We start from the raw sequence: 22,574 nt of genomic DNA, 5'->3' as shown, positions 1-22,574 counted from the left end.
TAAAGTGGTGATCCTAACTGACCTAACACAGGGAATTTTTACTAGGATTAAGTGTCAAGAATTGTGAAAAACTCAGTTTAGATGTATTTGGCTGAGGTGTATGTAAACTTCCGACTTCAACTGTATATTGTACACCAAGGTACCGGGGAAGATTTGCAGGGTAGGTAAGGAAATTATGTGCCTATTTGAAAGCATTAAAAAAAATAGTAGCTCGCAAAGTTTCATAAAAAATAAAAAAAGTAGTTCTCATGCTGGAAAAGTTTGGAGACTGCTGAGTTCGAGTATATAGGCCTAGTTCAAAGACATAGCCCAATGTTTACATATTTTGCAATACTCATCTCATATGTATGTACTGTATTCTATTCTACTGTATCTTAGTCTATGCCGCCTCTGGCATTGCTCGTCCACGTTTCCCTCGTATATATATATATATATATATATATATATATATATTCTTAATTCCTTCCTTTATTTTAGATTTATGTGTTGTTGTGAAATTGTTAGATATTATTTGTTAGATATTACTTATTACGGGGCGGCAGTGGATATATTGGTTAGAGCGTTGGACTATTAACCGAAAGGTTGCAAGTTCATATCCCCGAGCTGACAAGGTACAAATCTGTCGTTCTGCCCCTGAGCAGGCAGTTAACCCACTGTTCCTAGGCCGTCATTGAAAATAAGAATTTGTTCTTAACTGACTTGCCTAGTTAAATAAAGATAAAATGAACTTGCACTGTTGGAGCTAGAAACACAAGCATTTCGCTACACCCCCGCAGTAACATCTGTTAAACACGTGTATGTGACAATTCACTTTTGATTTTGATTTGATGCTGTACATAAACAAAGTATATGAATATATCTGTCTGGTAATTCCAGAAACTGTCATGATGTATTCTTGCTCTCTTCACCCAGGTGAGGGACGTGGAGGCCCTGGTACGCAGGTTCAAGACAGACCTCCATAACTGTGTAGGCTTCATCCAGGAGCCTAAGAGGTTAAAGGATAGTATCAGAGAGCTCTATGACCACTACGTCCAGCAGAGTGATGTGGTGAGATTACACACACACACACACACACACACACACACACACACACACACACACACACACACACACACACACACACACACACACACACACACACTAAAAAGTATTATGTGTGGAATGTTATGGCAGGACGAGACAATGATGCGTGCACACACACACACACACACACACACACACACACACATACACACACTCAAGTGCTGCTCTGCATGCTGGCTCACAGACACACACTTAACACAGATTAGTTGGATGCATTTCTAAAATGTTTTTGATAAATTACCACTTTAAGGGAATGAATTACCAGTTAGCATCCAGAATAAATATTCAGGAAACACAAATACACACATGCTAGTAAAATGAATATGTGTGTGTGTAATGTGTGTGTGTAATGTGTGTGTGTGTGTCTGTAATGTGTGTGTGTGTAATGTGTGTGTGTCTGTAATGTGTGTGTGTCTGTAATGTGTGTGTGTCTGTAATAATGTGTGTGTAATGTGTGTGTGTGTGTGTGTGTAATGTGTGTGTGTAATGTCTGTAATGTGTGTGTGTCTGTAATGTGTGTGTGTGTGTGTAATGTGTGTGTTGTGTGTGTAATGTGTGTAATGTGTGTGTGTAATGTGTGTGTTGTGTGTGTAATGTGTGTGTGTAATTGTGTGTCTGTAATGTGTGTGTGTGTGTAATGTGTGTGTGTGTAATGTGGGTGTAATGTGTGTAATGTGTGTGTAATGTGTGTGTATGTGGGTGTAATGTGTGTGTAATGTGTGTTATGTGGGTGTAATGTGTGTGTCATGTGTGTGTGTGTGTGTAATGTGTGTGTGTAATGTGACATGTGTGTAATGTGTGTGTAATGTGTGTGTGTAATGTGTGTGTTGAGGTGGACATAGTGGGTGTAATGTGTGTGTGTGTGTAATGTGTGTGTGTGTAATATGTGTGTAATGTGTGTGTAATGTGTGTGTGTGTGTGTGTGTAATGTGTGTAATGTGTGTGTAATGTGTGTGTTGAGGTGGACATAGTGGGTGTGGACGCAGACATCCAGAGGGAGTACAGTCGTCAGAGGGAACACCTGGAGAGGAATGTGGCGTCTCTGAAGAGGAAGCTGGCCAAAGACACAGAGGTCCACCGGACAGAAAACGTCAAGATCATGAAGGTGGGAGGGAGAGACGCTCGCTAACACCAACCGAAGCCCCGTGGGCAAAATGGGTTGAGAAAAGCCTGTGAAGACAATGCTTCAACGTGAAAAACCAAGGTTGTGTTCAGTAGAGCACACTGAAGCAAAACATTTGTTAACCGAAAATGAAAATCTGTTCTTATTGGATAAATTCAGGTTGTACCTACCCAGTTAAAAACGTTTCCCCCCTGCTGAACATGACTTTTCAACCAGAAAAAGATGATGTCTACAACCCAATTTTGAGAGCTGGGAATTTACCTTCCATGATATATAGTGTGGTTTATTCACATTCCATATTCCACGAATTAAATGATATTTCAAAATCCTAATTTCAGTTTAGCACTGATGTTCAGTTTCATGTCTCTTTTCCAGGAGAACGTGTCTCTGATAAAGGAGATCAATGATCTGAGGCGGGAGCTGCGTCTGGTGAGGACTCAGGTCCACGACAATAAGAGCCAATCAAGCATCAGCAAAAAGAAACTGAGCTCCTCAGACCTCACTGGTGACTGGACCCTCACACACTAACAATATCTGATATTCACTATAACCCAGATAACAGTTTGACCTGAGAGTTGATCTGTTTCTACTTGTTTTATCGGTTCATCCTGCGTTCACACTTCTGACCTTTATTTGACCTTTTGTTCTGTCTTCAATAATGGAATCCTTTTTGAAAAAACATTCTGCAAACTTTGGTGCAAACGCCTAGCTAGTAAATTAGTCCCCTGTTCATCTTCAATAGTTTTGAACTCGTTCTTGTTTCTATGTAGTGATGGAACAACTTCCCATGCATTCTAAAATTGAAAAAATAATAATAATAAATGAACATTAATGCAAGAAAAAGCATGATATGACCCTCTTGACCACTCACCGTAGTGTAAACCTCTGACCTCTGTGTCCCCATAGCGCTGACCTCTGACCTCTGTATCCCCATAGCGCTGACCTCTGTATCCCATAGCACTGACCTCTGACCTCTGTATCCCTATAGCGCTGACCTCTGTATCCCATAGCACTGACCTCTGACCTTTGTGTCCCCATAGCGCTGACATCTGTATCCCATAGCACTGACCTCTGTATCCCTATAGCGCTGACCTCTGTATCCCATAGCACTGACCTCTGACCTCTATCCCCATAGCGCTGACCTCTGTGGAGGGGAGGGTTTAGTGGCGAGGCTGAATTTCGAGGAGGAAGCGGAGCGTATCATCCAGCTGCAGCGCATGGAGATCCAGAGGCTGAAGATGCAGATGCAGGGCCAGAGCCACTCTAATACCCCCTCTAGCAGCACCAAGCTGCCTGTACTCACCACTTGATCCTGGGGGAGGAGAGGAGGAGGAGGGGTTGTGATGGTTACACGAGTTAAGAGTTATTGGTTAAAAGTTATTGTTTTTCTTTAAAATCATTTAGCAGAGTTTGATTGAGCTTGCCTGGCACAATGGAGTAAGTAGAACAGACCATAAATGTGCAAATCCAGCATTCCTGGTTGGCTCAATCAAACGCTGAGCGAAAATAAATACTGTTTGAACCCAGGTCTGATTAGGAACTCAGTTTTAATGGAATGAACCTGACATTGGTGGACATGAGCAGTAGATTTGGTATATACCCAATAAACTGTAGAGATACATGTACTGATTATACATGGAGGTAGTCGAGCTGAGGGCATCTAGCCTGGTCCCAGATCTGTTTGTGCTGATTTGCATGACAACGATCATAGGAGTTGGCTATGCAGCACAAACTGATCTGGGACCAAGCTAGAAGCAACCTGCAGAAACACAGGGCCAGGGATTGATCAGGTGTCTGCCCACAATATCTATCACATAGTCACACTGAGTGAAGCATTGAAAACACCATTTCAACAGTCAAATACGAGCAGTGTATTTATATTATATAGTCGGGCAATAAGAAGCTATTTGTGTTATGTGTGATGTAAATAAAGATTTTAAAATGTTCCTGAAATATGTGTGCGGATGTGTTACACATTTGAATTTTTTTTTTTTTTTAACCTTTATTTAACCAGGCAAGTCAGTTAAGAACATATTCTTATTTTCAATGACGGCCTGGGAACAGTGGGTTAACTGCCTGTTCAGGTTTGAACCTTGTCAGGTTTTGTACCTTGTCAGCTCGGGGTTTGAACTAGTGGTTAGAGAGAGAGGTAGGTAGCCTAGTGGTTAGAGAGGTAGGTAGCTAGTGGTTAGAGAGGTAGGTAGCCTTCCTAGTGGTTAGGTAGGTAGCCTAGTGGTTAGAGAGGTTAGGTAGCCTAGTGGTTAGAGAAGTAGGTAGAGGTAGGTGGGTAGCCTAGTGGTTAGAGGAGGTAGGTAGCCAGGTAGCCGCTAGCCTAGTGGTTAGAGAGGTAGGTAGCCACTAGGCTACGTGGTTAGAGAGAGGTGGGTAGCCTGCCGCCCCAGCCTGTGGAGAGGTAGGTAGCCTAGTGGTTAGAGAGGTAGGTAGCCTAGTGGTTAGAGAGGTAGGTAGCCTAGTGGTTAGAGGTGGTAGCCTAGTGGAGAGGTAGGTAGCCTAGTGGTTAGAGAGGTAGGTAGCCTAGTGGTTAGTGGTAGCCTAGTGGAGAGGTAGGTAGTAGCCTAGCCTAGTGGTTAGAGAGGTAGGTAGCCTAGTGGTTAGAGAGGTAGGTAGCCTAGTGGTTAGAGGTAGGTAGCCTAGTGGTTAGAGAGGTAGGTAGAGTGGTTAGGTAGCCTCGTGGTTAGAGAGGTAGGTAGCCTAGTGGTTAGTAGGTAGCCCTAGTGGTTAGTAGGTAGCCTAGTGGTTAGAGAGGTAGGTAGCCTAGTGGTTAGAGAGGTAGGTAGCCTAGTGGTTAGAGTGGTAGCCTAGTGGAGAGGTAGGTAGCCTCGTGGTTAGAGAGGTGGGTAGCCTAGTGGTTAGAGAAGTAGGTAGCCTAGTGGTTAGAGAGGTGGGTAGCCTAGTGGTTAGAGAGGTGGGTAGCCTAGTGGTTAGAGAAGTAGGTAGCCTAGTGGTTAGAGAAGTAGGTAGCCTAGTGGTTAGAGAGGTGGGTAGCCTAGTGGTTAGGTAGCCTAGTGGTTTAGAGAGTGGTTGGGTAGCCTAGTGGTTAGAGAGGTAGGGCAAAGTTTCTTAGTGGATAGAGAGGAATGAGTTGAAAATGGCAGCCATCTTGGTAGCCTAGTGGGAGAAATCCAACCAGGTCTAATTGGAATGAATGGCAGTAGGCCGAGGTGATGAATTTCCTGCTTTTACTGATGCAGGAAAATAAAAGTATGGCATGTCAGAAAGTGTGTAATGGAATTATAATCAACCTAAAATATTATCATATTTATAAATATAATAGAGTTTAGATGGGTTTTATTCAAATGTTCTATATAAATAGCCTCTATATATAAAAAGGCCATAAATGTAATATATATATATAGTACCAGTCAAAAGTTTGGACACACCTACTCATTCAAGGGTTTTCTTTATTTTGACTATTTTCTACATTGTAGAATAATATGAAATAACACATATGGAATTATGTAGTAACCAAAAAAGTATGCTGAGCACTTCTTGGCTGCTTTTCCTTCACTCTGTGGTCCAAACCATCTCAATTGGGTTGAGGTCGGGTGATTGTGGAGGCCAGGTCATCTGATGCAGCACTCCATCACTCTCCTTCTTGGTCAAATAACCCTTACACAGCCTGGAGGTGTGTTGGGTCACTGTCCTGTTAAAAAACAAATGATAATCCCACTAAGCGTAAACCAGATGGGATGGAGTATCACTGCAAAATGACGATAGCCCTGCTGGTTAAGTGTGCCTTGAATTCCACATAAATCACAGGCAGTGTCACCAACAAAGCACCATCGCACCTCCTCCACAATGCTTCATCGATGGGGCTGTAGTGGAGCAGATTGAGAGCTTCAAGTTCCTTTATGTCCACATCAATAAACTATCATGGTCAAAACACACCAAGACAGTCGTAAAGAGGGCACAACAAAGCCTATTCCCCCTCAGGAGACTGAACAAATGTAGCATCCTCAGAAGGTTAAACAGCTGCACCATTTAAGCTGGTTGCATCACTGCCTGGTATGGCAACTGCTCAGCCTCCGACTGCAAGACACTACAGAGTGTAGTGCATACGGCCCAGTACATCACTGGGGCCATCCAGGACCTCTATACCAGGCGGTGTCAGAGGAAAGCCCTAAAAATTGTCAAAGACTCCAGCCACCCTAGTCATAGACTGTTCTTTCTGCTACCGCACAGAAAGCGGTACCGGAGCGCCAAGTCTAGGTCCACAGTCTTAACAGCTTCTACACCCAAGCCATAAGACTCCCCACCCCTATTTTTACGCTGCTGCTACTCTCTAGTTATTATCTATTCATTGTCACTTTAACTCTACCTACATGTACACATTACCTTGACTAACCTGCAATTTGACTCCACAGTCGTGGTCAAAAGTGTTGAGAATGACACAAATATGAATTTCCACAGAGTTTGCTGCTTCAGTGTCTTTAGATATTTTTGTCAGATGTTACTATGGAATACTGAAGTATAATTACAAGCATTTCATAAGTGTCAAAGGCTTTTATTGAAAATTACATGAAGTTGATGCAAAAGAGTCAATATTTGCAGTGTTGACCCTTCTTTTTCAAGACCTCTGCAATCCGCCCTGGCATGCTGGCAATTAACTTCTGGGCCACATCCTGACTGATGGCAGCCCATTCTTGCATAATCAATTCTTGGAGTTTGTCAGAATTTGTGGGGTTTTGTTTGTCCGCCCGTTTCTTGAGGATTGACCACAACATTTCAATGGGATTAAGGTCTGGGAGTTTCCTGGCCATGGACCCAAAATATTGATGTTTTGTTCCCCGAGCCACTTAGTTATCACTTTTTCCTTATTTTAAATTTCTCCATCATGCAGGAAAAGGCATTGTTCGTCACCAAACTGTTCCTGGATGGTTGGGAGAAGTTGCTCTTGGAGGATGTGTTGGTACCATTCTTTATTCATGGCTGTGTTCTTAGGCAAAATTGTGAGTGAGCCCACTGCCTTGACTGAGAAGCAACCCCACACATGAATGGTCTCAAGATGCTTTACTGTTGGCATGACACAGACTGATGGTAGCGCTCACCTTGTCTTCTCTGGACATTCTTTTTCTGGATGCCCCAAACAATCTGAAAGGGGATTCATCAGAGAAAATGACTTTACCTCAGTCCTCAGCAGTCCAATCCCTGTACCTTTTGCAGAATATCAGTCTGTCCCTGATGTTTTTCCTGGAGAGAAGTGGCTTCTTTGCTGTCCTTCTTGACACCAGGCCATCCTCCAAAGTCTTTGCCTAACTGTGCGTTCAGATGCACTCACACCTGCCTGCTGCCTTTCCTGAGCAGCTCTGTACTGGTGGTGCCCGATCCCGGCAACATGCTCTGCCTCCTAGTGCCGGCTGTCCTCATGAGTTGCGTTCGCAGCCGGAGACGGATAGAGTTAATGATGAGTGGTGGGCGGGCGGACCCCCATCCTCAGTCTCAGCAGTGCTCGTTCTGAGCTGTCCTAATATGGACACCGTAAAACAGGATTTGTTATTTTGTATGTGTCGGATTAATATCACAATTTTTTATATTTTTTATTAAATGCAGGGGGAAAAAGTGACACTCTGTGCACAAACCTGAGAACTGTAAACAAGAAGGTTAATATTTTCTCCATGAGACTTTAGCCCTGTTTGTACCTGGTTCTAGAATGCGTCCTTGGTCCACATTCTGATTCTGCCTATATATTCAGTCAGTTGTAGACACATTGTGATCTGATAGTGATAGGATCTTCCTGACCAACTCGGAAGGTAGTCAGGCACGCTTAGTGCCTGGAAATCTTACAAGTGTAGACGGATCTGGACAGTTGAAACCATTTAGGGCTCTATTCAATCCGTATCGTGGAAATTCAGCATTACAGCGTGATTAACATTTAAAGGCAATGTTCCCGCGTTAGCAGAGACCTCGTTCACGGTAAACATTGTGTGCGATCTGTAACACTTCAGCGAATCATAATTATCCGCTTTCTAAAGTCATTAAGAGTTGGTACCGTTGTGCCACCATTGACTAATGGCATCAATATGACTTAGTAAAATATTTAATTATCAAAGAACATTTACGATTATGGTCACAATTCACAAGAACAGATAGTGAAAATCATGATTTGGACAGATCAGGGCAAAGGAACCATATTAGCGCCAGGTGTAAAGAGGGTCTTAATTCTTCATCAGTGGGATATTACTGAAGATTTAAAAAAAAAAAAACTACAACAGCAACATTTCAATAATTGATTTACACAGTGCATTATCATAAAGTTATCAAATCAATATCGATGGTAACATACATCATTTTTAAGGACTATCAAAACAACATCACTTGTTGAGCATAGTGTTGAATGGATCTTGCATCTTCAACATTATTAACATTTTACATGATAAGGCTTTTACAGTACCAGTCAGACACACCGACTCATTCCAGGGTTTTTCTTTATTTGGACTATTTTCTACATTGAAGAACAATAGTGCAGGCATCAAAACTATGAAATAACACATATATGGAGATCATGTAGTAACCAAAAAACGATTAAATAAATCAAAATACATTTTACATTTGAGATTCTTCAAAGTAGCCACCCTTTGCCTTGATGACAGCTTTGCATACTCTTGGCATTCTCTCAACCAGCTTCATGAGGAATGCTTTTCAATGTAGAAAATAGTTTTTTTTTTTATAACGATAAACCCTTGAATGAGTAGGTGTGTCCAAACTTTTGACTGGTACTGTATATACAAAAAGAATCAAGGATATTTATTTTGCATTGCGCCCTTCAGAAAAATAAAAATCATTGCATACCAAACAGTAACAACTCATCTTCAATGTGGCTCAGGCTCATTTAGTCCCCCGCTTGAAAAATGTCCCACTTTAAAGGAAACAATTTGAACTGTTAACGAAGCCTTCATAAACTCGTTTTAAAGGGGTTACTATGCCACATTTGGCAAAGAATCAGATTGTATGACCAATTATATCATCATGGTTTTACAGTATTTGCTTACAAATGAATTGTAAATCACTATATGTAGTATTAAAAATGAAAACTGTTTTAAGTGAGAAGTAGGCATTGGTATGCAGCCGAAAAGGAAAGGAAATTCACGAGCGCCACGATGCGTATTTCACCCATGTCATACCAAGGTTTTACAACGCACAGCTTTGACCTACTACAGTAGCTATGTTGGTCTATTGTACTTCAAATCATGTGTGTGCAGGTTGCTTAAGATTCAAACCTTCTCAAACAGCCTAATTAAGTATTTATGATGAATGTTATATTTTTTATATAAAGTCTTTAAAGTATACAGTAATTATACAGTAAGTTGTTAAGTGGGACCATGATCTTTTCTCAGTATCTCTGCCATCTTTCGACATAGTCTCACCTGACCTGGGTTCAAATAGTAATTGTTTTCTTTAAAATACTTTGAGTGTTTTATTGAGCCTGCCTGGAGTGCCTGTTGGGTGGGGTTTTCACTTTTGAGACGATTCATTCGGTTCAGCTGTGTCACACAAGCTCAATTAAGCACATCTGAAATATTTGAAAGATATCCAATATTATTTGAACCCAGGCCTGGTCTGGACAGCATTGGACTCTATGAAGTGACCCCACAACTGTCATCAAGTCAACTGTTAACTATTCCTTTCAACCAGTCTTAAATCACCTCAAATCAGGAGATCATCATCATCACTATCCTCTCCTTCCATCCCAGCAATCCACGTGAATCTCCGCTCCGCCCTCTCACTGGCCTGGATGTAATTATCCTCTATGAAGCCATCGTCGTCATCTGTATCCAACCCTCGATGGGTCCTATTGCCTTCACCCCTCGGCCTACCATGCCGTGCCCAGGGAAGGTCGCCTCGTCTGGGCTGTACTGGCTGGCTGTGTCCCCTCGGGGGAGCAGGGCGTGGCGGTTGCTGGCCAGGTAGCGGTGGAATAGGCGGCACTGAAGGCCACCACGAGGAACAGGGAGACAGTGAAGGCGGAGGCCAGTGCTGCAACCAGGTAGGTAGAGCCTGTGGAGGAACCAGCCACGGTGGGGTGGGCAGCTGTGGGGTGCAGGGGACAGGAGACTGGGGTAAATTCAGAGAACAACCAGAGAATGTTCCATTATCCACCACACAAGCTACTACATACAGAGCCTTCAGGAAGTAATCACACCCCTTTGACTTATTCCACATTTTGTTGTGTTACAAAGTGGGACTAAAATGGATTTAATTGTATATTTTTTTGTCAACGATCTATACAAAATACGCTGTAATGTCAATGTGGAAGAATAAAAATTAAATATATATATATATATATATATATATACAGTACCAGTCAAAAGTTTGGACAAACCTACTCATTTTTTATTTTTTTACTATTTTCTACATTGTATAATAATAGTGAAGACATCAAAACTCTGAAATAACACATACGGAATCATGTAGTAACCAAAAAGTGTTAAACAAATCAAAAGTATATTTCAAAATAGCCACCTTTTGGCCTCCCCGGTGGTGCAGTGGTTAAGGGCGCTGTACTGCAGTGCCAGCTGTGCAACCAGAGACTCTGGGTTCCCGCTCAGGCTCTGTCGTAACCGGCCGTGACCGAGAGGGTGCGGGGTGACGCACAATTGGCCTAGCGTTCTCCGGGTTAGGGAGGGGTTGGCCGGTAGGGATATCCTTGCCTCATCGCGCGCACCAGCGACTCCTGTGGCAGGCCGTGCGCAGTGCGCGCTAGCCAAGGTTGCCAGGTGCACGGTGTTTCCACGACACATTGGTGCAGCTGGCTTCCGGGTTGGATGCGCGCTGTGTTAAGAAGCAGTGCGGCTTGGTTGGGTTGTGTATCGGAGGACGCATGACTTTCAACCTTCGTCTCTCCCGAGCCCGGGAGTTGTAGCGATGAGACAAGATAGTAGCTACTAAAAACAATTGGATACCACGAAATTGGGGAGAAAACTGGGTAAAATAAAAAAATAATAATAAAATAAATAGCCACCTTTTTCCTTGATGACAGCTTTGCACAATATTGACATTCTCTCAACCAGCTTCATGAGGTAGTCACCTGGAATGCATTTCAATTCAAATCAAATCAAATTTTATTTGTCACATACACATGGTTAGCAGATGTTAATGCGAGTGTAGCGAAATGCTTGTGCTTCTAGTTCCGACAATGCAGTAATAATCAACAAGTAATCTAACTAACAATTCCAAAACTACTGTCTTATACACAGTGTAAGGGGATAAAGAATATGTACATAAGGATATATGAATGAGTGATAGTACAGGGCAGCATACAGTAGATGGTATCGAGTACAGTATATACATATGAGATGAGTATGTAGACAAAATAAACAAAGTGGCATAGTTAAAGTGGCTAGTGATACATGTATTACATAAGGATGCAGTCAATGATATAGAGTACAGTATATACGTATGCATATGAGATGAATAATGTAGGGTAAGTAACATTATATAAGGTAGCATTGTTTAAAGTGGCTAGTGATATATTTACATCATTTCCCATCAATTCCCATTATTAAAGTGGCTGGAGTTGGGTCAGTGTCAATGTCAGTGTGTTGGCAGCAGCCACTCAATGTTAGTGGTGGCTGTTTAACAGTCTGATGGCCTTGGGATAGAAGCTCTTTTTCAGTCTCTCGGTCCCAGCTTTGATGCACCTGTACTGACCTCGCCTTCTGGATGATAGCGGGGGTGAACAAGCAGTGGCTCGGGTGGTTGATGTCCTTGATGATCTTTATGGCCTTCCTGTAACATCGGGTGGTGTAGGTGTCCTGGAGGGCAGGTAGTTTGCCCCGGTGATGCGTTGTGCAGACCTCACTACCCTCTGGAGAGCCTTACGGTTGAGGGCGGAGCAGTTGCCGTACCAGGTGGTGATACAGCCCGCCAGGATGCTCTCGATTGTGCATCTGTAGAAGTTTGTGAGTGCTTTTGGTGACAAGCCTGAGGTTGAAGAGGCGCTGCTGCGCCTTCTTCACGACGCTGTCTGTGTGAGTGGACCAATTCAGTTTTGTCTGTGATGTGTCTGCCGAGGAACTTAAAACTTGCTACCCTCTCCACTACTGTTCCATCGATGTGGATAGGGGGGTGTTCCCTCTGCTGTTTCCTGAAGTCCACAATCATCTCCTTAGTTTTGTTGACGTTGAGTGTGAGGTTATTTTCCTGACACCACACTCCGAGGGCCCTCACCTCCTCCCTGTAGGCCGTCTCGTCGTTGTTGGTAATCAAGCCTACCACTGTCGTGTCGTCCGCAAACTGGTGTGCCGTGTTCAAAGTAATTTCCTTTTTAATGCGTTTGAGCCAATCAGTTGTGTTGTGACTAGGTAGGGGAGGTATACAGAACATAGCCCTGTTTGGTAAAAGGGCTATGTTCAAACAGCTCAAATAAGCAAAGGGAAACGACAGTCCATCATTACATTAAGACATGAAGGTCAGTCAATACTGAAAAGAAAACCCCTGGAATGAGTAGGTGTGTCCAAACTTTTGACTGGTACTGACTGGTACTATATATGAATGAAAAATAAAACACTAATATATCTTGATTAGATAAGTATTGAACCCTGAGTCAATACATGTTAGAATCATCTTTGTCAGGGATTACAGCGGTGAGTGTTTCTGGGTAAGGTTTTTGCTCACTTGGATTGCTCATTGTGCAATATTTGCCCATTATTCTTTAAATAATTGTTCAAGCTCTGTCAAGTTGGTTGTTGAGACAGTCATTTTCAAGTCTTGCTATAGATTTTCAAGCCGATTTAAGTCATTACTGTAACTTAGGTCACTCAGGAACATTCAATGTCGTCTTGGTAAGCAACTCCAGTGCATATTTGGCCTTGTGATTTAAGTTATTGTCCTGATGAAAGGTGAATTTGTCTCCCAGTGTCTGTAGGAAAGCAGACTGAACCACGTTCTCGTCTAGGATTGTGTCTGTGCTTAGATCTATTTAATTAATTTTTATCCTAAAAAACATCCTAGTCCTTGCCTATGACAAGCATACCCATAATATGATTCAGCCACCACCATGCTTTGCCACATTTTTGGCATTTCTTTCGTGCCTTATTACAAACAGGATGCATGTTTTAGAATATTTTATTCTGTACAGGCTTCCTTCTTTTCATTCTGTCAATTAGGTTAGAATTGTGTAGTAACTACAATGTTGTTGTTGATGGTGGTCCTTCTGTAGCTCAGTTGGTAGAGCATGGCGCTTGTAACGCCAGGGTAGTGGGTTCGATTCCCGGGACCACCCATACGTAGAATGTATGCACACATGACTGTAAGTCGCTTTGGATAAAAGCGTCTGCTAAATGGCATATATTATTATTATTATTATATTATTGATCCCTCCTCGGTGAAATGACATCACTTAAGATATGCATAAAATTACATTTGTGTTTGTGGATTAATTTATTTCTACCAGAGGCCTTTTATAAAGTTTTGGTCCATTAAAGACCCCTCAAAAGCCTACGAAAGTTCAAAAGGCGAATTCTTGGAAGGATACTTCCTGGAAAATACCACATCACTTTCGGTGTATTGTGTCAAGGTGTGTCAAGGTATAAACTGAAACAGTGTTATTTTTTCAACACCCAAAAATGTAATTTGACACTGGATTGGTGGGACTCATATGTACAGTGTATTCAGAAAGTATTCAGACCCCTTGACTTTTCCACATTTTTTTGATTCCCCTCATCAATCTACACACTACCCCATAATGACAAAGGAACAACGGGTTTTTTTTAATGTTTTTGTGTTTTTTTAAAGAAAATGTAAATATCACATTTACATAAAGTAGTCAGACCTTTTACTCTGTACTTTGTTGAAGCACCTTTGTCAGCGATTACAGCCACGAGTCTTCTTGGGTATGACTTTACGAGCTTGGCGCAACTATATTTGAGGCGTTTCTCCCATTCTTCTCTGCAGATTCACTCAAGCACTGTCAGGTTGGATGGGGAACGTCAATGCACAGCTATTTTTAGGTCTCTCCAGAGATGTTCGATTGGGTTCAAGTATGGGCTCTGGCTGGGCCACTCAAGGACATTCAGAGACTTGTCCCGAAGCCTGTGTGGTGAGGGTTGTTGTCATGTGGAACGGTGAACCACCATCTGCGGTCCTGAGCGCTCTGGAGCAGGTTTTCATCAAGGATCTCTCTGTAATTTGCTCCATTCATCTTTCCTCAATCCTGACTAGTCTCCCAGTCACTGCTGCTGAAAAACATCCCCACACCATGATGTTGCCACCACCATGATTCACTGTAGGGATGGTGCCAGGTTTCCTCCAGATGAGACGCTTGGCATTTAGGCCAAAGAGTTCATTCTTGGTTTCATCAGACCAGAGAATCTTGTTTCTCATGGTCTGAGTCTTTAGGTGTTTTTGGCAAACTCCCAGCGGGCAGTCATATGCCTTTTACTAAGGAGTGGTCCTTTGTTATGAGACTCGAAATTAAATTCATCGAAGCTGCAGAAATGGTGGATTCTGTTTACATTGATCAACCTTGAGATGTTTCTACAACTTGATTGGAGTCCACCTGTGGTAAATTCAAATGATTGGACATGATTAGGAAAGGCACACACTTGTCTATATAAGGTCCACAGTTGACAGTGCATGTCAGAGCAAAAACCAAGCAATGAAGTCAAAGGAATTGTTCGTAGAGCTCCGAGACAGGGGATTGGGTCTAGGCACAGATCTGGGGGAGGGTACCAAAACATTTCTGCAGCATCGAAGGTCCCCAAGAATACAGTGGCCTCCATCATTCTTAAATGGAAGTAGTTTGGAACCACCAAGACTCTTCCTAGAGCTGGCCCTTGGCCAAACCGAACAATCGGGGGAGAAGGGCCTTGGTCAGGGGAGGTGACCAAGAACCCGATTGTCACTCTGACAGAGCTCCAGAGATGGGAGAACCTTCCAGAAGGACAACCATCTCTGCAGCACTCCACCAATCAAGCCTTTATGTTAGAGTGGCCAGCCTATTTGGCCAGTCATAATGGGGTATTGTGTGTAGATAGATGAGGAAATTGTTTTATTTAAACCATTTTAGAATAAGGCTGTAACGTAACTAAATGTGGAAATAGTCAATGGGTCTGAACACTTTTCCGAAGGCACTGCACTCTGTGAAGGTGTTACATTTAAATGTAATTTAGGTACACTAGTGAATGTGCTTTAATGATGACACAAATTAAATGTTTGCATTTTTCTGTTGACAGTGAATGACAAAAAATATAATAAAAAAAAAACGTACTGGTTGTTGAGGCAGGGTTATTATCATATTCCATCAGGAGTTTTCTTTGAAATGCTTGAGTCTCCCCCAGGACTGATCCAGGAGGATGTGCACCTGCAATAACTGCCCCCACAAAACAAAAGGCCACGATGGCCCTGCAGCCCAGATGTTCCATGACTGTCCTGCAGAAACAGGAAGATTTGGGTGATATGATGAACATGAAAGAATCCAATCACTCTACCTGTTCCTAATCCTTCCTGGAATACAACTGAAAAGGGTCCATCTTTTTTTTTTTGGGGGGGGGGGGTCAGCTTTAATATTGCAAATAGATTGTCACTTCCATCAATGTAATTATCTGCATCATTTCCAATACCCCATTAATTTTTGGGGTGAATATATATATATATATATATATATATATATATATATATATATATATATATATATGAACATGCCTACATATACACATACACAGATACAAATACACAAACATACAGTTTAAGTCGGAAGTTTACATTCACCTTAGCCAAATGCATTTCAACTCAGTTTTAACAATTCCTGCCATTTAATCAGAGTAAATAATCCCTGTCTTATGTCAGTTAGGATCCCAACTTTATTTTAAGAATGTGAAATGTCAGAATAATATAATAGTAGAGAGAATAATTTATTTCAGCTTTTATTTCTTTCATCACATTCCCAGTGGGTCAGAAGTTTACATACACTCAGTTAGTATTTGGTAGCATTGCCTTTAAATGGTTTCACTTGGCTCAAACATTTTGGGAAGCCTTCCACAAGCTTCCCACAATAAGTTGGGTGAATTTTGGCCCATTCCTCCTGACAGAGCTGGTGTAACTGAGTCAGGTTTGTAGGCCTCCTTGCTCGCACACGCTTTTTCAGTTCTGCTCACAAATTTTCCATAGGTTTGAGGTCAGGGCTTTGTGATGGCCACTCCAATACCTTGACTTTGTTGTCCTTAAGCCATTTTCCCACAACTTTGGAAGTATGCTTGGGGTCATTGTCCATTTTGAAAACCCATTTGCGAGCAAGCTTTAACTTCCTGACTGATGTCTTGAGATGTTGCTTCAATATATCCACTTAAGTGTCCTCCCTCATGAAGCCATCTATTTTGTGAAGTGCACCAGTCCCTCCTGAAGCAAACCACTCCCACAACATGATGCTGCCACCCCTATTCTTCACGGTTGGGATGGTGTTCTTCGGCTTGCAAGCCCCCTTTTCCTCCAAACATAATGATGGTCATTATGGCCAAACAGTTCTATTTTTTGTTTCATCAGACCAGAGGACATTTCTCCAAAAAGTACGATCTTTGTCCCCATGTGCAGTTGTAAACCGTAGTCTGGCTTTTTTATGGCAGAGCAGTAAAAGCAGTGGCTTCTTCCTTGCTGAGCGGCCTTTCAGGTTATGTCGATATAGGACTTGTTTTACTTCTATTTGCCATATATTTGTTAATGTAATATTTCACAAAAGTTCTGAACATATAAAAAATAAATAAATATATATATAAAATAAAAAATAATTTAAAAAAAGATAAACTGTACCTCTTGATAAAACAAATGTAAAGTTTATTCAACACAGTTGACACAACCACTAGGGTGGTGCCACTTCGACCACCTCTCGTGATTCCCCCATAATGTGCACTTTTCTATGTCAAAAACACCCTGTTGTCACATGACCACCACATGCCTATAACTGACATTACTCAACAACATACTGTAGTCCGTCTTCATATTGATTTTGGCAAATGACTTGTACATACCTGACAGACAATGACGTTGATAGACTTAATATCTTTGAGATGTTTTCTCGGCAGGTGTTTTTGTTTAGCCGACTGCAAGGAGACTTGTGCTAAAGGTTGAAGGAAATGTCATTGTCTGCCCCACTCGTAGCCTTAAAGAGACAGTTAATAAGTGACTTTATAACTGGGTTTGGTTTGTCATTCATTTCTTCCTATCGCTGTCAATTTAGTCAGCTGTGTAAGACTCAAGTTTGTAATTAGGTAAGCAATGGATGAAATATATTCGGTGGGAAGAGTAGTATTTTCCTTGGAAATTACTTTCAGGTTGAAGCCCTCTGTTAAACCTTCAATTCAAGGCTTGAATCAGCACACAATGAATTATTGAGTTTATTTTCAGTGTGCTTACTTTGCCCGTTGTTGGTCATCTGAAAATAATGAACATTCCATTTGTTTACTTCACAAATTCAACAGCAGTTCAGTGTTATCACCAGAAGGTGGCAGTACACTTACATGTGCATTGCCGGTGTCCAAGTAGACCTACACCCGTGCTTCACAAACTCTTTTGGCCCACGACCGCATTTTGATATCTGAAAATTCTTGTAATTAACATCCAATGTTGACCTTTTTATTTTCTGCAATCAATTGAAAAACATTAACAGTATTTCTGATTGTCTTTACCAGGTAAGACCCAAGTGCAGACTGTGTCAAGTAACAATGTTTATTGCAACAACAGGGGCAGGCAAAAGACAGGTCAAGACAGGCAGGGGCCGATAATCTAGAGTAGTGAGGACAAGGTACAGGATGGCAGGCAGGCCCAGGGTCAGGCAGAGGTCGGTACTCCAGAGTAGGGGCCAAGGTACAGGATGGCAGGCAGGCTCAGGTCAGGCAGAGGTCGGTAATCCAGAGTAGTGGGGCCAAAGTACAGGATGGCAGGCAGGCCCAGGGTCAGGTCAGCCAGAGGTCGGTACTCCAGAGTAGGGGCCAAGGTACAGGATGGCAGGCAGGGTCAGGTCAGGCAGAGGTCGGTAATCCAGAGTAGTGGGGCCAAGGTACAGGATGGCAGGCAAGGTCAGGTCAGGCAGAGGTCGGTAATCCAGAGTAGTGGGGCCAAGGTACAGGATGGCAGGCAGGCCCAGGACAGGCAAGGGTCAAAACCAGGAGGCCAAAAAAAAAAGAGACTGCAGAAAAGTAGGAGCTGAGACAAACCACTGGTTGACTTGAACAAACAAGACGAACTAGCACAGACAGACAGGAAACACAGGTATAAATACCCAGGGGATAAGTGGGGAAGATGGATGACACCTGGAGGGGGGTGGAGACAAGCACAAGGACAGGTGAAACAGATCAGGGCGTGACAGTCGTCCCAACTCACCATAACATACAGTCCTTTAATGTGGGGAGATGGGTGTGCTTACTGCATCATGCATCCAAGCGTCTCAAAGTCAGGGGGCGTGGTCGAAAGTGTGCACCTCATCTCTGCTGTCACATCCAACCTGGATAACTATTTGGTTTTAATGCAGACGAGAGCACTGAATCCAGCTTCATACAAATATGAGCTGGGGAAAGGTACCATGAGTTTTATAACGCTTTCAAGTCAACTGGGAACTCGTAAAAATACGAGGTCAAATCATGAAGTCATGGATCCTCAGATCGAATAGTTGGAGCTCTAGAAAGAGGTCCGAGTTCCAGAGTTTGAATTCCTAGTTGGATGACCGTTCAAAACGATTTTTCCCAGTCGAAGCTCGTATTTTCTAAGTTCCCAGTTGTCTTGAACGCACCGAGGTCGGAAGTCTGAGATGTCCGTGTTCTCAGTTGTTTCGAATGTGGCATTAATGCTCAGAGGAAGCTGACAGAGTATTTATTTAAAACTCCAACGTAGTGACACGTTAATGTATTCGGTCACATGACAGCTTGATCAGCTGTCAAACAGAGTGGGAAGTAGGTCCCAAAGTGCTCTTCCAAGTGTTAGAGGTGAGCAGTCATCACTAGTGTGGGACACTTACTGATGCTGTTTTCTGCTAGAAACATGCACAGCCAAGGGAAGGGGGCATAGTTTCAGACTCCCTGGATTTGGTCACTCATCTGTCTGCTTGCGTTCAGTTTGTTCAGTTTCCCAAATATGTCTGTTACATAAGCAAGGATGCACATTTTCTTTTCATTACACAGAAAGTCAACCAAGTCCGTTTACATTTTTTACAATTTTTTTACATACATTGTGAATGACAACAGTTCCTCTCTCAATGCGAAAAATCTTTCCAACACTCCCCTCTATAACTACCAGTGGTGGTCGGGGTCGTTTAATATGAGGGAGGATATTGGATGACTGTCATTCATATTTAATTCATCCAGTTCAATGTAAACATCGATAGGTTTAGGCTACCACATGATACTCAAATTCTCCCCATTCCTATCATGAGGCTGCTACAGCTTAGCCGATGAATTAAGGTTTACAACGTACAACGTAAACAGGTCGAGAGAAAATGTGAGTAATCATGGTGGCAGACAGTGACACATTCATCACATTGCACAACTCTTGCCTGCATCTAGCTGATCTAGGGTGTAATCATTAGTCCAACAGTTGCAAACGAGTTTCTATTGGACAAATTAATGTATGTTTATCCCCGTTTCGTTCTGTTTGCTTCTTTTTAAGAAACGTTTTTTTTTAACAGAATCGGTGGAATGAATACACCCCTGATCACACGCAGTTCTCTTTCATAGCAGCCACATACAAACAGCAATATCACTTTGCTCATTGTGGAATTCTTTCTCCCATTTACGCACTCTCCTACTCTCACATTTTCCCTCGCTTGTAATATATAATAATAATATATGCCATTTAGCAGACGCTTTTATCCAAAGCGACTTACAGTAATGTGTGCATACATTCTACATATGGGTGGTCCCGGAATCGAACCCACTACCCTGGCGTTACAAGCGCCATGCTCTACCAACTGAGCTACAGAAGGACCACTTCAGTGCACAACACATCAGCTAACTTTCCAAGCTAAACCTTCATATAATGACCGCGAACCACCACACTCAGCCGACATTAAAGATAATATGGTGACAGACGTCATAGCTAGTCAATATTGCTACTAGAACTAATGCATTAGTAAACCCGCTACAATCATGCAGTAGAGTGTACAATCAGCAAAAGTTTAACAGTTACACTGGCGGGCCCCGATGGCAATGAATTAATAAAACCAAAAGCTTACCTTGACTTGGAAAGTAGCTGTACTCCGGCTACACCATGATGCTTCCCTACAGAGTGCTGTTGAAGCTACTGTAGACCTTCTTCGGAAAACAGTGTGTTTTAATAAATTATTTGGTGCCGTGAATATATTTAGTATATTTTTATCTAAAAATATATATTTAAAAAAAAAAGTTTCACTGTTTTTACGGAATTCACTGAGGAGGGTCTTCCCCTTCCTCTTCTGAAGAGCCTCTACTGATCTCCACATAGTTTAGTGAACAGGCATAGGCGCAGTGAATGTGGTTTGATGTAGTTTACAATCTAAGTTACCTATTGCAGTATATCTCAGAGTTCTGTGCTCAGCTCTTTTGCCGCCAGTTGCTCTCGATGTATCATACAATGCGTCCATATGGCAGAGGGAGACACATTCATAACTAGAGTGCAGAGGCCTGCCTGCCGTCCCGCCATAGATGGAGCCCCATCTGTGCAAAAACCCACCATTCAATCTCATGGAATCTGTTTTCACCCTGCCATAGAGGACTCTTCTTTGTATCTGTCCCATTATGGCGTCTGTCTGTCCGGTCTGGAAGCAAGCTTTGTCTGTCTGTCTGTCCGGTCTGGAAGCAAGCTTTGTATCTGTCCCATTATGGCGTCTGTCTGTCCGGTCTGAAGCAAGCTTTGTATCTGTCCCATTATGGCGTCTGTCTGTCCGGTCTGGAAGCAAGCTTTGTATGGCGTCTGTCTGTCCCATTATGGCGTCTGTCTGTCCGGTCTGGAAGCAAGCTTTGTATCTGTCCCATTATGGCGTCTGTCTGTCCGGGTCTGGAAGCAAGCTTTGTTTGTATCTGTCCCCAAGCTTTGTATCTGTATGGCGTCTGTCTGTCCGGTCTGGAAGCAAGCTTTGTATCTGTCCCATTATGGCGTCTGTCTGTCCGGTCTGGAAGCAAGCTTTGTATCTGTCCCATTATGGCGTCTGTCTGTCCGGTCTGGAAGCAAGCTTTGTATCTGTCCCATTATGGCGTCTGTCTGTCTGTCCGGTCTGGAAGCAAGCTTTGTATCTGTCCCATTATGGCGTCTGTCTGTCCGGTCTGGAAGCAAGCTTTGTATCTGTCCCATTATGGCGTCTGTCTGTCCGGTCTGTCTGTCCCATTATGGCGGTCTCCGGTCTGGAAGCAAGCTTTGTATCTGTCCCATTATGGCGTCTGTCTGTCCGGTCTGGAAGCAAGCTTTGTATCTGTCCCATTATGGCGTCTGTCTGTCCGGTCTGGAAGCAAGCATCTGTCCCATTATGGCGTCTGTCTGTCTCTTTGTATCTGTCCCATTATGTCTGTCTGTCGGTCTGGAAGCAAGCTTTGTATCTGTCCCATTATGGCGTCTGTCTGTCTGGTCTGAGCTTTGTATCTGTCCCATTATGGCGTCTGTCTGTCTGGTCTGGAAGCAAGCTTTGTATCTGTCCCATTATGGCGTCTGTCTGTCTGGTCTACTGACTTGATTCAGTACTGCAGTTTAACATGTTTTTGATTACGTGATGATGTCGTTTTTGCTCGCGCTGCTCTCTGTGCAGTTCGCATGAGTGTGGCCAAATAAACCGGATGCAAACCTGGATATAGCCGGTCCACGAATCGCCGTATACGTGAGTAGGTAACTTTAAAAACAATGGTCGGCCATCTTGGACACAATTTCTAGTTCTTTCATAGTTCAGTGCTGTGAGCTTAAGGCCATTTCCATTTTAAAGTTGTCAATTTTCTTCATCTACTACTTCTATGAGTTAGTTAACAAACTGAAATCGTTCATACTGCCACCTAGAGTGTGTTGTTTGAACATGTTGGAGATTTACTGCCACCTGCAGTTATGGAATGTTTGCTCATGAGTAGAATTCATTGGCTGATCCCTCCTGATGACCTGGATGGAATTCTGTCATCCTTCTTTAACCCATAGGAAGTCCCACCCAATTGACTACTTCAAAATTGTGAAATTCCTCAATGGTGCTGCCCATGCTAAAACAGGCTTTTGGACACTAGAGTCATTCTCTTGTGTCCTACACCTTTTCCCATGTATGTCAATTAACTCTCCACATCAGAGAGAGAAACGTCAGACACCAGAGGCATCATGACTATTTAGGATATAAGATATACTTTTCTACACAGAGATAAACACATTGTCTAGGTGTTAATGGAAGAAAATTAACCAAAAGAAACACGAGTAGGTTCGTTTG

The 22,574-nt window shown here is 42.7% G+C and overlaps 1 protein-coding gene and 2 long non-coding RNA genes across 10 annotated transcripts in view; 1 reads left to right on the top strand and 2 right to left on the bottom strand.

Annotated features, from left to right (window-relative positions):
• Positions 1-3,538, top strand: part of LOC118376837 (cilia- and flagella-associated protein 57-like) — a 49,194-nt gene extending 45,656 nt beyond the window's left edge. For 3 of the 8 annotated variants that reach the window (XM_052463384.1, XM_052463383.1, XM_052463387.1), the window contains 4 exons: positions 913-1,047; positions 2,045-2,188; positions 2,582-2,711; positions 3,143-3,188. In XM_052463384.1, the coding sequence (XP_052319344.1) occupies positions 913-1,047; positions 2,045-2,188; positions 2,582-2,711; positions 3,143-3,177 (444 nt within the window). In that variant the 3' untranslated portion in view covers positions 3,178-3,188. The other 5 variants (XM_052463389.1, XM_052463386.1, XM_052463385.1 and 2 more) reach the window with 5 other exon arrangements.
• On the bottom strand, positions 2,883-3,328 carry LOC127907577 (uncharacterized). The gene is made up of 3 exons (XR_008064979.1): positions 3,276-3,328; positions 3,179-3,230; positions 2,883-3,119 (listed from the first exon to the last, which is right to left on the bottom strand). It is a non-coding gene; the product is annotated as an uncharacterized LOC127907577 (long non-coding RNA).
• A 6,618-nt stretch (positions 3,539-10,156) lies between the features above and the next one.
• Positions 10,157-17,304, bottom strand: LOC127907701 (uncharacterized). The gene is made up of 3 exons (XR_008065454.1): positions 17,188-17,304; positions 15,435-15,595; positions 10,157-10,255 (listed from the first exon to the last, which is right to left on the bottom strand). It is a non-coding gene; the product is annotated as an uncharacterized LOC127907701 (long non-coding RNA).
• Between the last annotated feature and the right edge of the window lie 5,270 nt (positions 17,305-22,574).

This window comes from Oncorhynchus keta, chromosome 15 (assembly GCF_023373465.1).
Source record: "Oncorhynchus keta strain PuntledgeMale-10-30-2019 chromosome 15, Oket_V2, whole genome shotgun sequence".
In the NCBI taxonomy this organism is placed as follows: Eukaryota; Metazoa; Chordata; class Actinopteri; order Salmoniformes; family Salmonidae; genus Oncorhynchus; species Oncorhynchus keta.
This window is presented reverse-complemented; position numbering and strand designations above follow the sequence as displayed.